The following is a 13184-nucleotide window of genomic DNA, read 5'->3' as shown; positions in this document are numbered from 1 at the left end:
GAACACGTGTCCCCTGCATTGGCAGGCAGATTCTCAACCACTGCGCCACCAGGGAAGTCCGAGAGCACAGTTTTATCAACACATCTACCTGATAAAGGATTTGTGTCCAGAATATGTAACAAACTCTTACAGCTCAAAGATAAGGCAAACAAGCTGCTGGAGAAAAAGGACAAAGGATTTGAACGCTCACGTCATGAAACAAAGAATACAACGGCAAATAAGCACGTTGCAAGGATGAGCCACATCATTAGTAACTGGGAAAATGTAATTAACACCACACTGCAATGCCACTTGGTAGCCACCAGGACGGCCTAAGTTCAAGGCCCAGCCTGGGAAAGGGTGTGGGGCAGCTGGCCCTCTGTGCGCTGCTGCAGGGCAGGGGTACAGAGCGGCATCAAGAACCGTAAAGCACTTAAGACTTCACCATGGAGTGTCCAAGGCCTCTATGGTCAACACCATAAAGAAACCAACTTTGGTTATCTACTGAAATACACCGAACAAGGTCCGAAATCCCTGCAGCGCACCCCCACGCTGCTGTGCACGGCTACCTGCGGGGTCTCTGGAGCCCATCACGTGAAAACAAAAAGGAAGAGAGACCAACGGTCTACACGTAAAAAAGGAAAGCTGTAAGAGTACAAGAAAATGGAAGAATAATTTTATCCTTTTGGAGCAGAAGACATCTTCCTGAGCCAGAGCCCAAATTCAGACGGCGTTTAGGATGAGACCCCGAGAGGCAACTAGAGAAAGATGTACAGCCTGTGGGCAGAAGACATCATGAATCAGGCTAACCTAAGCCACCGGATGGGGGTGTTGTCACAAATACAGCAGACGACAGATTAATATCCATAGAACATAAAAAATCTCCCATAAATCAACAAGAAAATGACACCTCGCAGAAAAACAGGCAATGACTTTGAACATCAAGTATCGGAACAAGAAATACAAACCACCAGTGAGCGCGAAGAATGCCCCCTCACTCATAAGTTAAATTTAAAACACCAATGAGATACCACCTTTTATCTATCAGATTAAAAAAATCAGAAATCCTGAAAACACACTGCACTGGTCAAGGAGCAGGGAACAAGGTCCCCGCCGTGCAATGCTGGTGGGGACATACTTGTTGAACAAACCCGAGGACAGCCAACCGCGCATGAGCAGGGATAGATAATCACATCATGGCCTGTGTGAGCGCGAGAAAGAAGCGGGTGATCGGAGACAGCCAGGCCTCCAGGATGGAGTGCAAAGGCAGGGGTGCCGTGCGGTCCCACCCGGGCTCACCTGCTCCACGTGGGGCTCCTTGGCGAAGGAGGTCCTGGCAATGGAGTGGGACGCGATGCACAGCTCCTGCCCGTTCACCTCGCCCTCCTCCACCTCCACGATGCCTGCAAGGGACACCGTCAGCCCACGCAGCCTGCCTGGGGCTCCCGGCTGCCCTGCGCTCACCACCCTCCTCTGCAATCAAGGGCTCAACCAATCTGAGCCTCGTGGCCATCGAGGCAATAACTGCCCAGTCACCTGCGATGGCCCCCCAGGTATCAAGAGGGAGAAGACACAACTCCTCCTGCAGCTGGGAGAGGTGACCTATGGGGGTCCGTCCCACTCCCCCCAGCGATCTGACAGGAGGGACTGTCCACCTGCTGCCAGGAAGTGAGCACGCACTTGAGCCAGTGAGCGAGGTTAAGGGTCACGTAGGTGGGTGTTGAGTAATTTCGAATTCATGAACCTGGTTAACTATTTTCGGATGAATTCCCCCTGGGGGCAAAGCAAACTTCCAGACATAGCTTTTGCTCCCTGGTCTAGGTACCCCCAGAACCCTACCTGCATGGGAAGCTGAGCGACAGCACAGATGTGAGTGCAGAGGGCCGGAGATGAAGCCGGCCTGTTCCCACAGAGCCACGCCCGCAGCCCCCCGCCTGCCGGCCCCCCACTCTCCAGCTCCCCCTGAGCCGTCCAAAGGCCCGACACTGTCCACCGTGAAATGCACCCACGGGGCCACGTCTGCGGTCACACAGAAATCGGGGGGCAGATGTCACCCCACCTGCTTGCAGCACGCAGGGCGCGTGGGTGCAAGGCAGGCCGGCAAGGGGAGTACCTGTGTTCTGGGCGCTGACGAAGGCCACCTTGTTGGTGTCGGGCTCCAGGCGGATGAAGCCACACTCCCTGTGCATGGGCTTGTGGGTGTCCGGATGGAAGGCGTTGAACCTGGACGGGTAATGCGACAGGTGAAGCCCAGGTACCCAGTGCCCACCAGAGCACATGCCAGACTTTGTGGCCCGCCCCCTCCTCACTTGGCAAGCATCCCACCCACTGAACGTGAAGCACTACCTGGAAACACAGTCACGTGTGAAGGACGCCATGCGGAGACACGGGAGACGACAGGTGTGGGCACCCCTGCTCCCCCGTCTCTCCTCCCTACCCGTCCTCCCACCAAGGCCTTTTCAGCCCCAGCACCGCACACACTTCTCAGCCTAAGCCCTCCACCAACAAAGTAAAGTCCCACCCAATGCCAGGCCTTCCCTCTTCTGAGCTATTATCTTGCTTAGGAGTCCAGTTAATTCACAGGGAAGGAGAACAGAACAGGCGAGGAGTCAGCGTCTTATCACGCCGCCACCACTGCAAATTCACGGTGGTGAGTAAGAGCTGCACCTTGACCTGAGAGCACCGACTCACGACTTCAACACCAACGCTTACAGCCTCACCAGCACGACGTGCGGGGATCTACTGCTACCACGGATGAACTTCTGACAGGCTGGTGTTGTGGCTATGGCTCACACACCCTCTTGAGACCACAAGCCCTCACCGAGAAATACCATCTACTACATACACATAGACCACGACATTGACCAAAATATGTATTTTCTACTCTCATTTTTCTTTAACGTTAGTCGCAAAACTGAGTGACCAGCATTAAAAGAAAATTAATTAATGCTAGTCATAAATGTCTCTAACGGGTTACAGCTCATAGTTTAAAAAGACTGCTTTCTTTTTTTTTTTTTTTTTTTTTTTAAGACTGCTTTCTATTAGGGGTACTCTGCATGACCCAGAATTTCCACCTTTTGTTTATGTGCAGGATATTCTTTCCCTTCACCCATTCAGTCAAGAATCATGCAAAAAGGTACGAGACAATATATCCTCCGCCCCCTCCCTACCAACCCACGGCCCGGGCACTCCCCACCTAGCCGCCCTGCACCGCGACCTGCTTCCTCAGGAGTGGCAGGGAAGCGCTTTGCTGCGTGCTACGAATCTGAGAACCACGAGACACCAGCTTCTCTGAGCCCTCGGCTGGCTCAGGGGTAGGACTAAATGAAAGCCGGGCCCCCTATCTTCAGTAATCTTGGGGTGACTGATTTCCACACAGGAACACTGCAGGGGATGGAGGATTTAACTGAACACACACACTTATCTCCACGTTTGGATTACTGAGATTCTGTGGTCACCTTCACATTGTCTAAAACACAAGAAGATACCATTTCCACCCAGTGTGCGCCTCAGGTGCCAGGGCAGGAAGAGGGCACCTTTCTGAAACAGACCACCAGGTGCCCTCTGTACCTTCCCACCTGGCGTTCACCTGGCTCATCTCAGAGAGCAGAGCAGCGGGCGGACTCACGAGAAGTTCAGCATGGGCTGGCCCACGTGCGAGATGTGCACCTCCTCCAGGTACTGGAAGGGCTGCAGGGTCGGGAAGGTCCCAGCTCCCGGCGGGTCTGACAGCCATGTGCCCAGCATCCAGGACAGCGGCTCCAGCACAGGGTTCATTCTGGGGGCCTCTGAGGACAGAAGGAGAGAGCGTCAGCGGCTGCTGCCAGCAGTCCCTGCGGGGCTTTGTGCGGAGACTCACACTCTGCACTGGGCAGGCCCCAGTCACTACAGCTTGCCCTGCGGGGCCCTGAACACGCCACCAGCCACCTGTCAAGAGGGGGAGAAAAAGGCCAAGCAATTAGCAAACGTCTTCTTGCCAGATGCAGCTCTGGAGCCCGGCAGCACCTCGACAGAGAAGAGAAGGAGAGGGCCCGGAGGGCAAGGAGAGGCCAGAGGCCGCGCGGCCTCCGAGGAGGGCTGGGGAAGCGGCAACGCCAGGCCCCACGCCAGGTGAGCGTGCCCAGGCACAGCGGCCTGGCGATGGAGGTAAAGGGCAGAAGGAAGCTCGTGGGGAGCGGAGCGGAGGGCTTTGGGGCCAGTGAGACGTGAAGAGCGCACCCTGCGGGCGAGAGGCGACTGTGGACTCAGCTTCCCGGGAGAAGCCGAGGGTCTGCACCAGCAGCTCCCGTGGGCCTCCTTTAGACCATTACCCAGAGGGAAAGGACCCTCAAAAGGACCCACCGTCACTGAAGAGGGACGACAGCAAGGCCTTGAATGGGGAGGAGCCAGGTGGAAAGGCCCCAGCGACAGGACCGTGGCCGCGCCCACTGCCAGCGGCTCCCAGGCAGCTCTAGCCCAGCCCCACGCCCCACTCCTACCCGCCAGCAGTCAGGGGATGGAGCCTGGCTAAGGACCACGTGCTGCTGAGCGGCTTTTCAGAAATGGGCTCACGCGATCCCCACGCCCGCCGTGTTCGGTGGACTCGCCCTGAGACCACGGGAAGGCGGGGTTGGAGCCCGCACCTGGCCCGCCAGGGGCACAGGGACAGGTGGTCTGGGTCCCAGATGCAGCCAAAATGCTCCTCCCAGTACGCCTGCTTCCCACGCCTTGTCACGCCTCAAACCCAAGTGCCTTCAGGCAGACAGTGCAAGTGATACTAAGCAAAAGCAGAAGAGGAGAGAGGCCAGTGTCAGCTGAGCTGCGTGGGAGGCTACACTACTTTTTTTTCTTGGCTGCATGATGGGGCTTGGGGGATCTTCGTTTCCCTACCAGGAGTCGAACCCAGGTCCCCGGCAGTGGAAGCACAGAGTCCTAACCACTGGACCGTCAGGGAATTCCCAAGGCCACACTACTGATTTCTGGGTTCTATCAACAAGCTCCAAAATGCCAGAGCAAAGGAACCTGCTCCCTAGTCACACACACCAAGGGGACGGGAGTTCGGGAAGCATCTCGGCCTCTAAAATCACACAACCTTCGACTAGATTGAAAGCAGTCTGGGAGTATGACACCCAGGGGAAAAGGAGCTCGAAGGGCTCTGGTGGTGGAGAAGCAACAGACAGCATCTAAGAAGCGCTGGGGACCACAGAGGAGGGCCAAGCTCCCGGCCAGGCCTGGGCATGCAGCGCGAACCAGAGGGTGGGGAACAGGGACTCACACCTCTGACTTCTGAGCCTCATGAGGCATAAAATGGGCAGGCTCTGGGGGGTGGGGCGGCGTGAAGCTCCCTTTCTTTTCCAACCTGGCTGTCTCTTCCGGTACTTCCTTTTCAAACTGCCGGTGGAAAGTTAGAAAGCGAGGATGGCAACACTGGAGCTTTGACTGATCAAACCTTCATCATTAGACAGCAAGAGAAATTGAAATCAGGCTGCTAGTTACAATCTTTGATGGAAGTAAAGAATAGAGCTTCAGAATCCAGTCTGGGCTCCAGCAGACCCTGCTGCTGCTGACTCTCGGGGACGTGTGGCTCATTCTTTCATCTGTGCCACGTGCCACACAATCGTCCAGGGAGAGGGGCCCAGCAGCCAGCGGACGGGAGACAGACACTCGTCCCGGCGAGGGGAGCCGGCTGGACACAAGGATAAGTAGAAGGGGCAGAACCTCCCAGACACTAGGTGATGAGCCAGAAAGAGACTTGGGGGCTGTGGGGACCTTCTGCAATCTTACTAAACGGGGCAAGTTTGGACCCTGGTGGGCGGGGAGCAGAGCCCGCGCTGGGGACCGGAGCCGGCGGCTGCTCGGGAGGGCGGACCAGGCGGACAAGCTGCAGACACAAGGCGGGCTGGCCTTACTGGGCAGGAACAGGCAGCCAGTGTGGCTGGGGAGGGCTGGCTGGGAGAACCATGTCAGCCCCTGGAAGGGCTCCGGCCTTGACTCTGGGCAGAGCCTGGAGGTCTGAGCAGAAGGGCTGAGGCCTCTGGCTGCAGGAAGCAGCTGGTCGCAGAGGAGGGTGGCCCCCGCGGCCGCCAGGGAGGCGGCAGGAAGGGCAGGAAGCCACGACCGGGCGGCAATCCTGCCCTCGCAGCACCCGAGAGAGACGGAAACACGCCCCCTCGAGACCTGAACACGAGGCTTATCTGGGACACCCCAAATGTCCTCCAACATCGAGGGGATCAAAAGATCACGCAGACACAGAGTGCAACTTGGACACAAAAAGGAGGGAAGCTCTAGATGAGGACGACCTTGAAAACGCACGCGGAGAGAGGGAAGGCGGACGCTGAAGGCCACTTGGTGCACGATCCGATATGTAGGAAATGCCAGAAGCGCAGGTCCACAGAGAAAGCAGAGCAGCGTTCTGCACAGCAACACGGGTGGCAGGCTCCCCAGGGACACGGGGAGGGAACGCGGATCCGAGGATCCTGAGGCCACCAGAGCCCTCCCTGCCGTCCAGGTACAGGCCGGGCCGTCCAACACTGAGCCTGTGAAAGGTGGCTGGTCCGCTGAGACACGCTCTAAGTGTAAGACACACGCTGAATTTCAAAAACTCAGTCCAAAAAAAGGAACTTCGCGTAAATCAGCAATAATAATGTTTTATATAATATTGAGTTAAATGATATACTAAAGTTAACTTCACTTGTTTCTCTTTACCTTTTTAATACGTTTAGTAGAATATTTAAAATTAGGTAGGAACTCGGGCCACATTCCTGTTGAGAACACTGGAAAGGCCAGTTTTCAACACTCACGGAATGCTGTCCTGTGAGTTCCCCCTGAGGGTGTTCCTAGAAGACAGGCTTCACCAAAAGGCGATGCGAGATGATGGCAGAGGAGTTGCAGTAAGTCCTGAACATGTTCCACGGGACAGCAGACGTGAGCGCTGGGCATGGGTGGTGGGTGCCCCAGCTGCGCACAGAAACCGCGGGCGGAGCGGGAGCCCGGGGAGCAGGGCAGGTCTGCTGGTCCCTCACGGAGGGTCCGTGGCCCCAAGGCTGCCCAACCAAGAACAGGCCATGTGGGAAAGATTTACTTTAAAAACAAAACCCAGCAGGCACACTATAAAGCACTAAGACAGAACTAACACCAAACACACCTGAAGTCACATGTTAAAAGAAAAAGCTCTTCAGGATGAATCACAAAGCAAGATCCTCAACACTTGCTGTAAACAAGAGATGCACCTAAAATAATGTGGAAAAGCATCAGAAGGTGGGGCAAAGGCAAGCAGCAGGAAGTCAGGCGTTATGACTCTAAAATCAGGTGAAGTGAAGCTCAAGCCAAGACGCGTTCAAGCAGACAAGGAGCAGCTTCTCAGAACGCTAAGGGCGCAGGTCACCGTGGAGATTATCTGTGAATACGCATGCACCAAACATGGCAGCAATGTTTATAAAGCAGAAATTACTGAAGACGCTCAGATGTTGATAGAAAGAAACTACAGGAAATCTCCATTCATATCTATGTTCAAGTGAATAATACTCAAATAACGAAATAGAAGCTTCTACAATATAGTGAGGTGGTTCTGACATACACCGAACTTTGTAGCTTAAAACTAAAGAATACTCCTTCAAGTTCCTCTGAAAAACTCATGAAGACTTACCTTATAAGGGGTCAGAGAAAACCCGTAAGTTTCAAAAACTAATAAGAGTTCCCACCATACTGTCTGATCACAATGCGAGACTAGAAATTAAAATAGTACAGATATTCCTTAAAAACATGCCACGAAAAGAGATGCCAGACACAAAAACGTACACATTCCATGACTCCACTTGTAAGAACGTTTAGATCAGGCCCGCAGATCTACAGGAGGGGAGTCAGAAGAAGACACAAAAGAGCCTGAGGGTGCTGGCTGAGGGGTCTGCACCCATCAAACCTCATCCAGGGAACACCTAAGCTGTCTCACTCATGTAAATGCTACCTGAGTAGAAACATTAGGAGCTGAAACTTCCGCGAAACAAACAAGCATCAAAAGAAAGCGGAGGGCTTCCCTGGTGGCGCAGTGGTTGAGAGTCCGCCTGCCGATGCAGGGGACATGGGTTCGTGCCCCGGTCTGGGAAGATCCCACATGCCGCGGAGCGGCTGGGCCCATGAGCCATGGCCGCTGAGCCTGCAGGTCCGGAGCCTGTTCTCCGCGACAGGAGAGGCCACAGCAGTGAGAGGCCCGTGTATCGCAAAAAAAAAAAAAAAAAAAAAAAAAAAAAAGAAAGCAGAGACGCCCGCCTTTCCCTGGCCTGCCGGCTGTGCGACAGCAGCACGGGGTGGCCTCGCCTCCTGGGTCTCGGGTCCCTGCAGGGGGACTGCTGCCCCGCAACGACGGGCTCTCCGTTGCAGGTATTCTGGTATTTTAAGAGAAACCAGAAATGTTGACTTTGGGGGTAAAATATCCTGATTTCTAAACATGTTCAAATTAAAACAAGACCAGGCTGTGGGGAGTCCCAGCCCCTCATCCCCAGTGGTCCCAGTCCATGAGCTGTCACAGCCTTGTCCTCACGACACAGGGCTTGTGGAGGGCCCGGCGCTCCCCTGGCCCCAGGGTCAGGGCCTGTGCGTGCCCCCCTCGCGGCCTCTCGTCCCTTCTCTCTTCCAGCCTGAGTGAGAGGCTGGTGACACCAGCGACCCCCCTGCAACCTGAACCAATGGCTTCCAGAGTGTCAAGGGACATTGCAGCTGCCCTCAGCTGGGTTTCTAAGTGAGGAAGTAGGTTTTTGCACTGTCTGAGATGCACAGGGAGCTGTTCTGGACACAGGGACGCTGCCTACGTACGGACAGGCCCACTGCCCTGATGTCAACGCGAAACCAGCAGCCTGAACAGTGCAGGAGGAACAGCCACAGGACCTGCTGGGAGAGGCCTGTAAGGACGCGGTCGTAGCGGTCCATGAGCAGGAGAGCACAGCCGGTCCAGCGGGAGAACGGGGCTGCAGAGCCTGCGAAGTCTACCTGTAGGGATGCTCCACGGCCCCCAGCCCCCAGGGGCCCAGGGACTCGCCGCAACACTGGCACCTGGAAGGTGGGGGGAGGCAGAGCAAAGATGGATTAAAGATGGACCTGGGGGGTCTCCACTGCACCCTCGACTGCTAGGAGGCAAGAGAGGATGTTTTTATAAGAAACTCCAGCAAGAGGAAGGAACTGCCTCAGGGACCCGGAGACGAGACAGGAGGAGCACAGGTGGAAAAGGGCTCCACGGAGGGTCCTCTGAAGGGACAGGAGCCCAGCTGCTCTCAAATGGGTAGGACGGGGCATGGGGGCGGCTGGCTGACATATATGCAGAGCCCAGCTGGTCCCGGGAGATTTGGGCTGGTGGGCCTGAGGCGGGCCTGGACCACGCGGTTTACACCTGCAGGGTCGTGGGACAAGATGGCAGGGCTGGCCGGCGGCCCACCTAAACTGGTCCCGCCTGCCCTCCTCGCTCCGGGGTAGCAGCCCCGGGCCAGGTCTGAGCGAAGGCTACCACCCACCAGGCTGAGGCAGGGGAGGAGCTGGGTGTGCAAACTACAGCCAGGTGAGGCGAAAGGTGGGGCTGACCAGTCCCGGGCATGGGGACCAGGGAGGTGGCCACGGGGACTGAGGGTGGAAGTCAGACACTTGGAGGAGAGTCGCCAAAACCAGAAAATGGGAAGCGAGGCTTAAGATGCGACGTAGGTTAGGGAGTGAATGAGGACAGAAGGTGGGGGAGGCCGGGGGAGAAGTCCAGGTGCGGCCGGTGTCCTGGGGGGTTGGCACTATCAGGGCGGCGGTGTGGGCCACACGAGCCAAGGTGGACACTGCCACCAGCACAGGTCAGAAGCACCAAAGAGGCACTCAGCCGGGCACAGGCCCCTGGACAGAGGGTGGCAGGGCGTTTCGGGAAGAGCAGGCGGGGTGGGGTGAGAGCTGAGGGCCTCGCTCCCCGCCTCCAGGAGATTCAGCCCCACATGTGTTCATCAGCAGACTTGACAGGGCCGGATGGTGCACACGAGGCCACGTGGAGCCTTCCCGAGCCGAGGTTCCTTGAGTCCTCAGGAAACAGAACCCCTCGCTCAGGTGTCGGCTGTCACTGAGTACGGAGCTCACATGTGATGAACACTGTCACCACACTAAGAAAGTGGAAGGGGCAGCAGTGTGTTTATAAGGCTGTATATTTAAAAAGACTAGAAAATTCTAAGATGACTCTTCTTTTAAAAGCCAGAAGAAACACTGTGAGTAGAAACGGAGCGCTTGCTTGGAAAGGAAGGAGCACGCTGTTAAATAAACGTCAGGGGACTCCTGGTGCGGCCCGAGCGCATGGTGACAACCCAGAAGGTCTGACACCTGGCCCTGCTCCGAGAAACACTTCAGATCCAGTCCTCCTGGCTTGCTGTCACTTGCTCTTAATCGTAATGAATTTCACTGTGGACAAGGACAGCAGTCAACAGTTGGGTGTGGGCAGGTCCCCGAAGGCTGGCTGCCCCGCCCTGCCCCCACCCCGAGCTGCCACCGCTGGGGAGCCACTGTCAGCTCCTTGTTTGCACTGAAGTGTTGCAGGGCAGAAAGACCAACAGGATTCTTCTAAAATCCAAATGTCAAGTGACATGAGCCTATACATATGCCAGAATCCATCCAGCTATATCCTTAAGATTTATGTATTTAGCTCTATATAAGTTATACTTCGTTAGAGAAACAAAAATAAAATGAATTTAAAAGTCAAACAAATGAGAAGTATAATAAATAGGAAATCTAGCCTACTTGCCCCTTTCAACCTCTTCACATAAACCAGACAGGCTTTTCTATGCATTTCTTTTCCTGATTTCATTTTTCTTTTATTAAGATCTCAACCAAAATGCAAAAACAAAAATTTAAATTTTCTCCAAGAAATTTAAATTTTCATTTTTTTTTGGCTCAAGACAGTGAAAGCAGGCTTACCCATCCCTAAGTTTTCTACCCTCCGGACACCGTCAAGGTTCTTCAAGGTTGTTTTCTGCCAATACACGGGAAATGTTTGCACCTGGCTGTTAGCAGCTCGGCAGGAAGTGACTGCCAAACCTGAAGGATGCATTCTGGGAACTGTAGTTCCACGATAAAAGGGGATTCCTCAGGAGAAAGTGGAAGACAAGGACAGACCAGAGATGACCAAATCTTAGAGCTGAGAGGGGCTTTGGAGGTCAAGGTGAATTTATGAAAGTCAGACAGGCCAGAGGGAAGAACCGCGTGGAGCAGAGTGAGGAGGGGGGCTACACCCTCTGCTGCTCCCACTGACGGCCAGAGGGGACTGCCCTGTTCAACAGGGAAAGCACATGGGCCAAGCACGCAGCAAAGGCTCTTTCTGGAACACGCACTCTGGAAACTCCTGCCGCGTCCCCTTCTGTGTCTCCTGGCAAATGTGTCAGCAGACAGGCCCAGGACCCCCAGGGCAGGAAATGAGTACACCCGTCCACTGGGACCTAGGGATGGAAGTCTTCCTGGTGCCACCCACGCCCACATCGCTTTGTGTTGATGCCAGCGTTCCTGCCAGGGCACAGAGAAAATGACGCCAACTGCACACACATAGGGTGCAGAGCCCAGGTGGCCCAGCCGGCGCTGGCTGTCCCAGGCAGAGAGGGCATACACGCAGCACACATGGTCCAGCTGGTTCCCACTGAACGGGCACCCCAGGGGAAGCTGTTCTTTTAAAATGATGGCAAGGCCCTCACCTCATCAGCCAGGAAATGGAAAGGCACCCATGCACACAGGGGGGAAAAGGAAATGACAGAAAATTGAGCATATTTTCTATAAAATACAAAAGACATAAAAAGAGGCCAAATTATTATTTGCGGATAAATGTTATGGTTGGTTATCTAGTTAATCCAAAAGTCTCAAATGAGAAGCCATTCGAATTAATAAGTGAATTTGTTAAGGTGGCAGTTACTAAAATGGGCAGCTTTCCCGCAAATTAAACTCAACAGGGGAGGGGCCCTCTTCCACTCTGACACGTAGAGCTTAGAAGTCATAACTCCTGTCTTTACAAGAAAAACACTGAAAGAACTGAAAATTAATGACTGTCCTTGGACCCATCAGAGAAGTGCGGCCACAGATGTTTCCCCCAAACCTGCAGAAATGTGCTCACCTGGAGCAGAAGCTGGCAGGAACCCTGGACCAGACGCCGGGCTGAGTGCACAAGACCGAGAGAGTAAGCATGTGTGGGGCCACAGTCCCGCAGGCCCCGCACTTTCATGGGGTTCATTTCCAGAAACCCACCAAGTTCTCATCACAAAAAGCCAAGAAAAAAATCACCTGGGTCCCTGGCAGGGGTAGGGTAAGGGAACCATGTTGAAATAAGCCCAGAGCATTCTCCAAAACAAAGTCCTGTTCTGCAGTGAAAAGACTTCACCAGAGCTTGATCTCACCTGGGGGAAGGGCTCTTCCCCACTTGGCCCCTCTGGCCTTCCGGTCTTACCCCAGGGAGGGGAAAGAAGGGGAAGAAGGGAAAGAAGGGGAAGAAACACTTGTGAAGGTCACAGCCCAGGAATACAGGCCACTAAAAGGCTGAAATTTAATCCTAAAATTATAAAATGCTTCCCTTCCCCCACACCACTCCTCAGGGCTCCAGCATAACAACAGGATTACAGGGGAAAATGCCCCAAGGTACGGACTCTACTACGAAAACAGTCTTCAGAAAAACCCAAAGACAACCGGGGAGACAAAAAATAAGGACTTGGAGGAATCTGAAGCCTTGGCACGTACAGCTGCAGCTGCAGGAGAGATGAGACGCGGCCCAATCGCTAGTCAGGTTACGGCCGACACTTCAAGCCGAGAGCCCATCTACGTCAGTTTCCACTGTGATACATACACCATATCCACCTTTCCAAAAAATTACATGGCATGCTAAAAAGCAAGAAAAAAAAAAAACCCCACAGTCTGAAGAGACAGAGCCTGACTCAGATATGCAAGAAATTCTGTAATTATCAGATTAATATACTAAGGATGCTAATGGAAAAAGTAGACACCATGCAAGAAGAGATGAGTGACATCGGAGGAGAAAGGAAATGCAGACAAAGAATCAAAAACACTGATGGACAAGGCTGAGGAAAGAGTCAGGGAGTCTGAAGATATGTCCATGGAAACTTCCCCAACTGAAATGCAAAAAGAAAAAAGAACAAGAACAGAATATCAGGGAAATGTGCAATAAAAAAGTGATACATATGCATGATAGGAATAGAGAAAAAGAAAGGAGATAAAGAAATGTGTGA

The 13184-nt window shown here is 54.0% G+C and overlaps 1 protein-coding gene across 3 annotated transcripts in view; it reads right to left on the bottom strand.

Moving 5' to 3' along the window:
• Positions 1–13184, bottom strand: part of THAP4 (THAP domain containing 4) — a 41379-nt gene that overhangs the window by 10624 nt on the left and 17571 nt on the right. The window contains exons 1-4 of one of the 3 annotated variants that reach the window (XM_032636844.1): positions 10882–10988; positions 3608–3767; positions 2093–2202; positions 1279–1382 (exon numbers count right to left, since the gene is read on the bottom strand). In XM_032636844.1, coding sequence (XP_032492735.1) covers positions 1279–1382; positions 2093–2202; positions 3608–3767; positions 10882–10885 — 378 coding nt within the window. In that variant the 5' untranslated portion in view covers positions 10886–10988. Of the gene's footprint in view, positions 1–1268; positions 1383–2092; positions 2203–3607; positions 3768–10881; positions 10989–13184 lie in introns of those variants that run through there. The other 2 variants (XM_032636842.1, XM_032636843.1) reach the window with 2 other exon arrangements.

The sequence above is a fragment of the Phocoena sinus genome, chromosome 7, assembly GCF_008692025.1.
Source record: "Phocoena sinus isolate mPhoSin1 chromosome 7, mPhoSin1.pri, whole genome shotgun sequence".
NCBI lineage: Eukaryota > Metazoa > Chordata > Mammalia > Artiodactyla > Phocoenidae > Phocoena > Phocoena sinus.
This window is presented reverse-complemented; position numbering and strand designations above follow the sequence as displayed.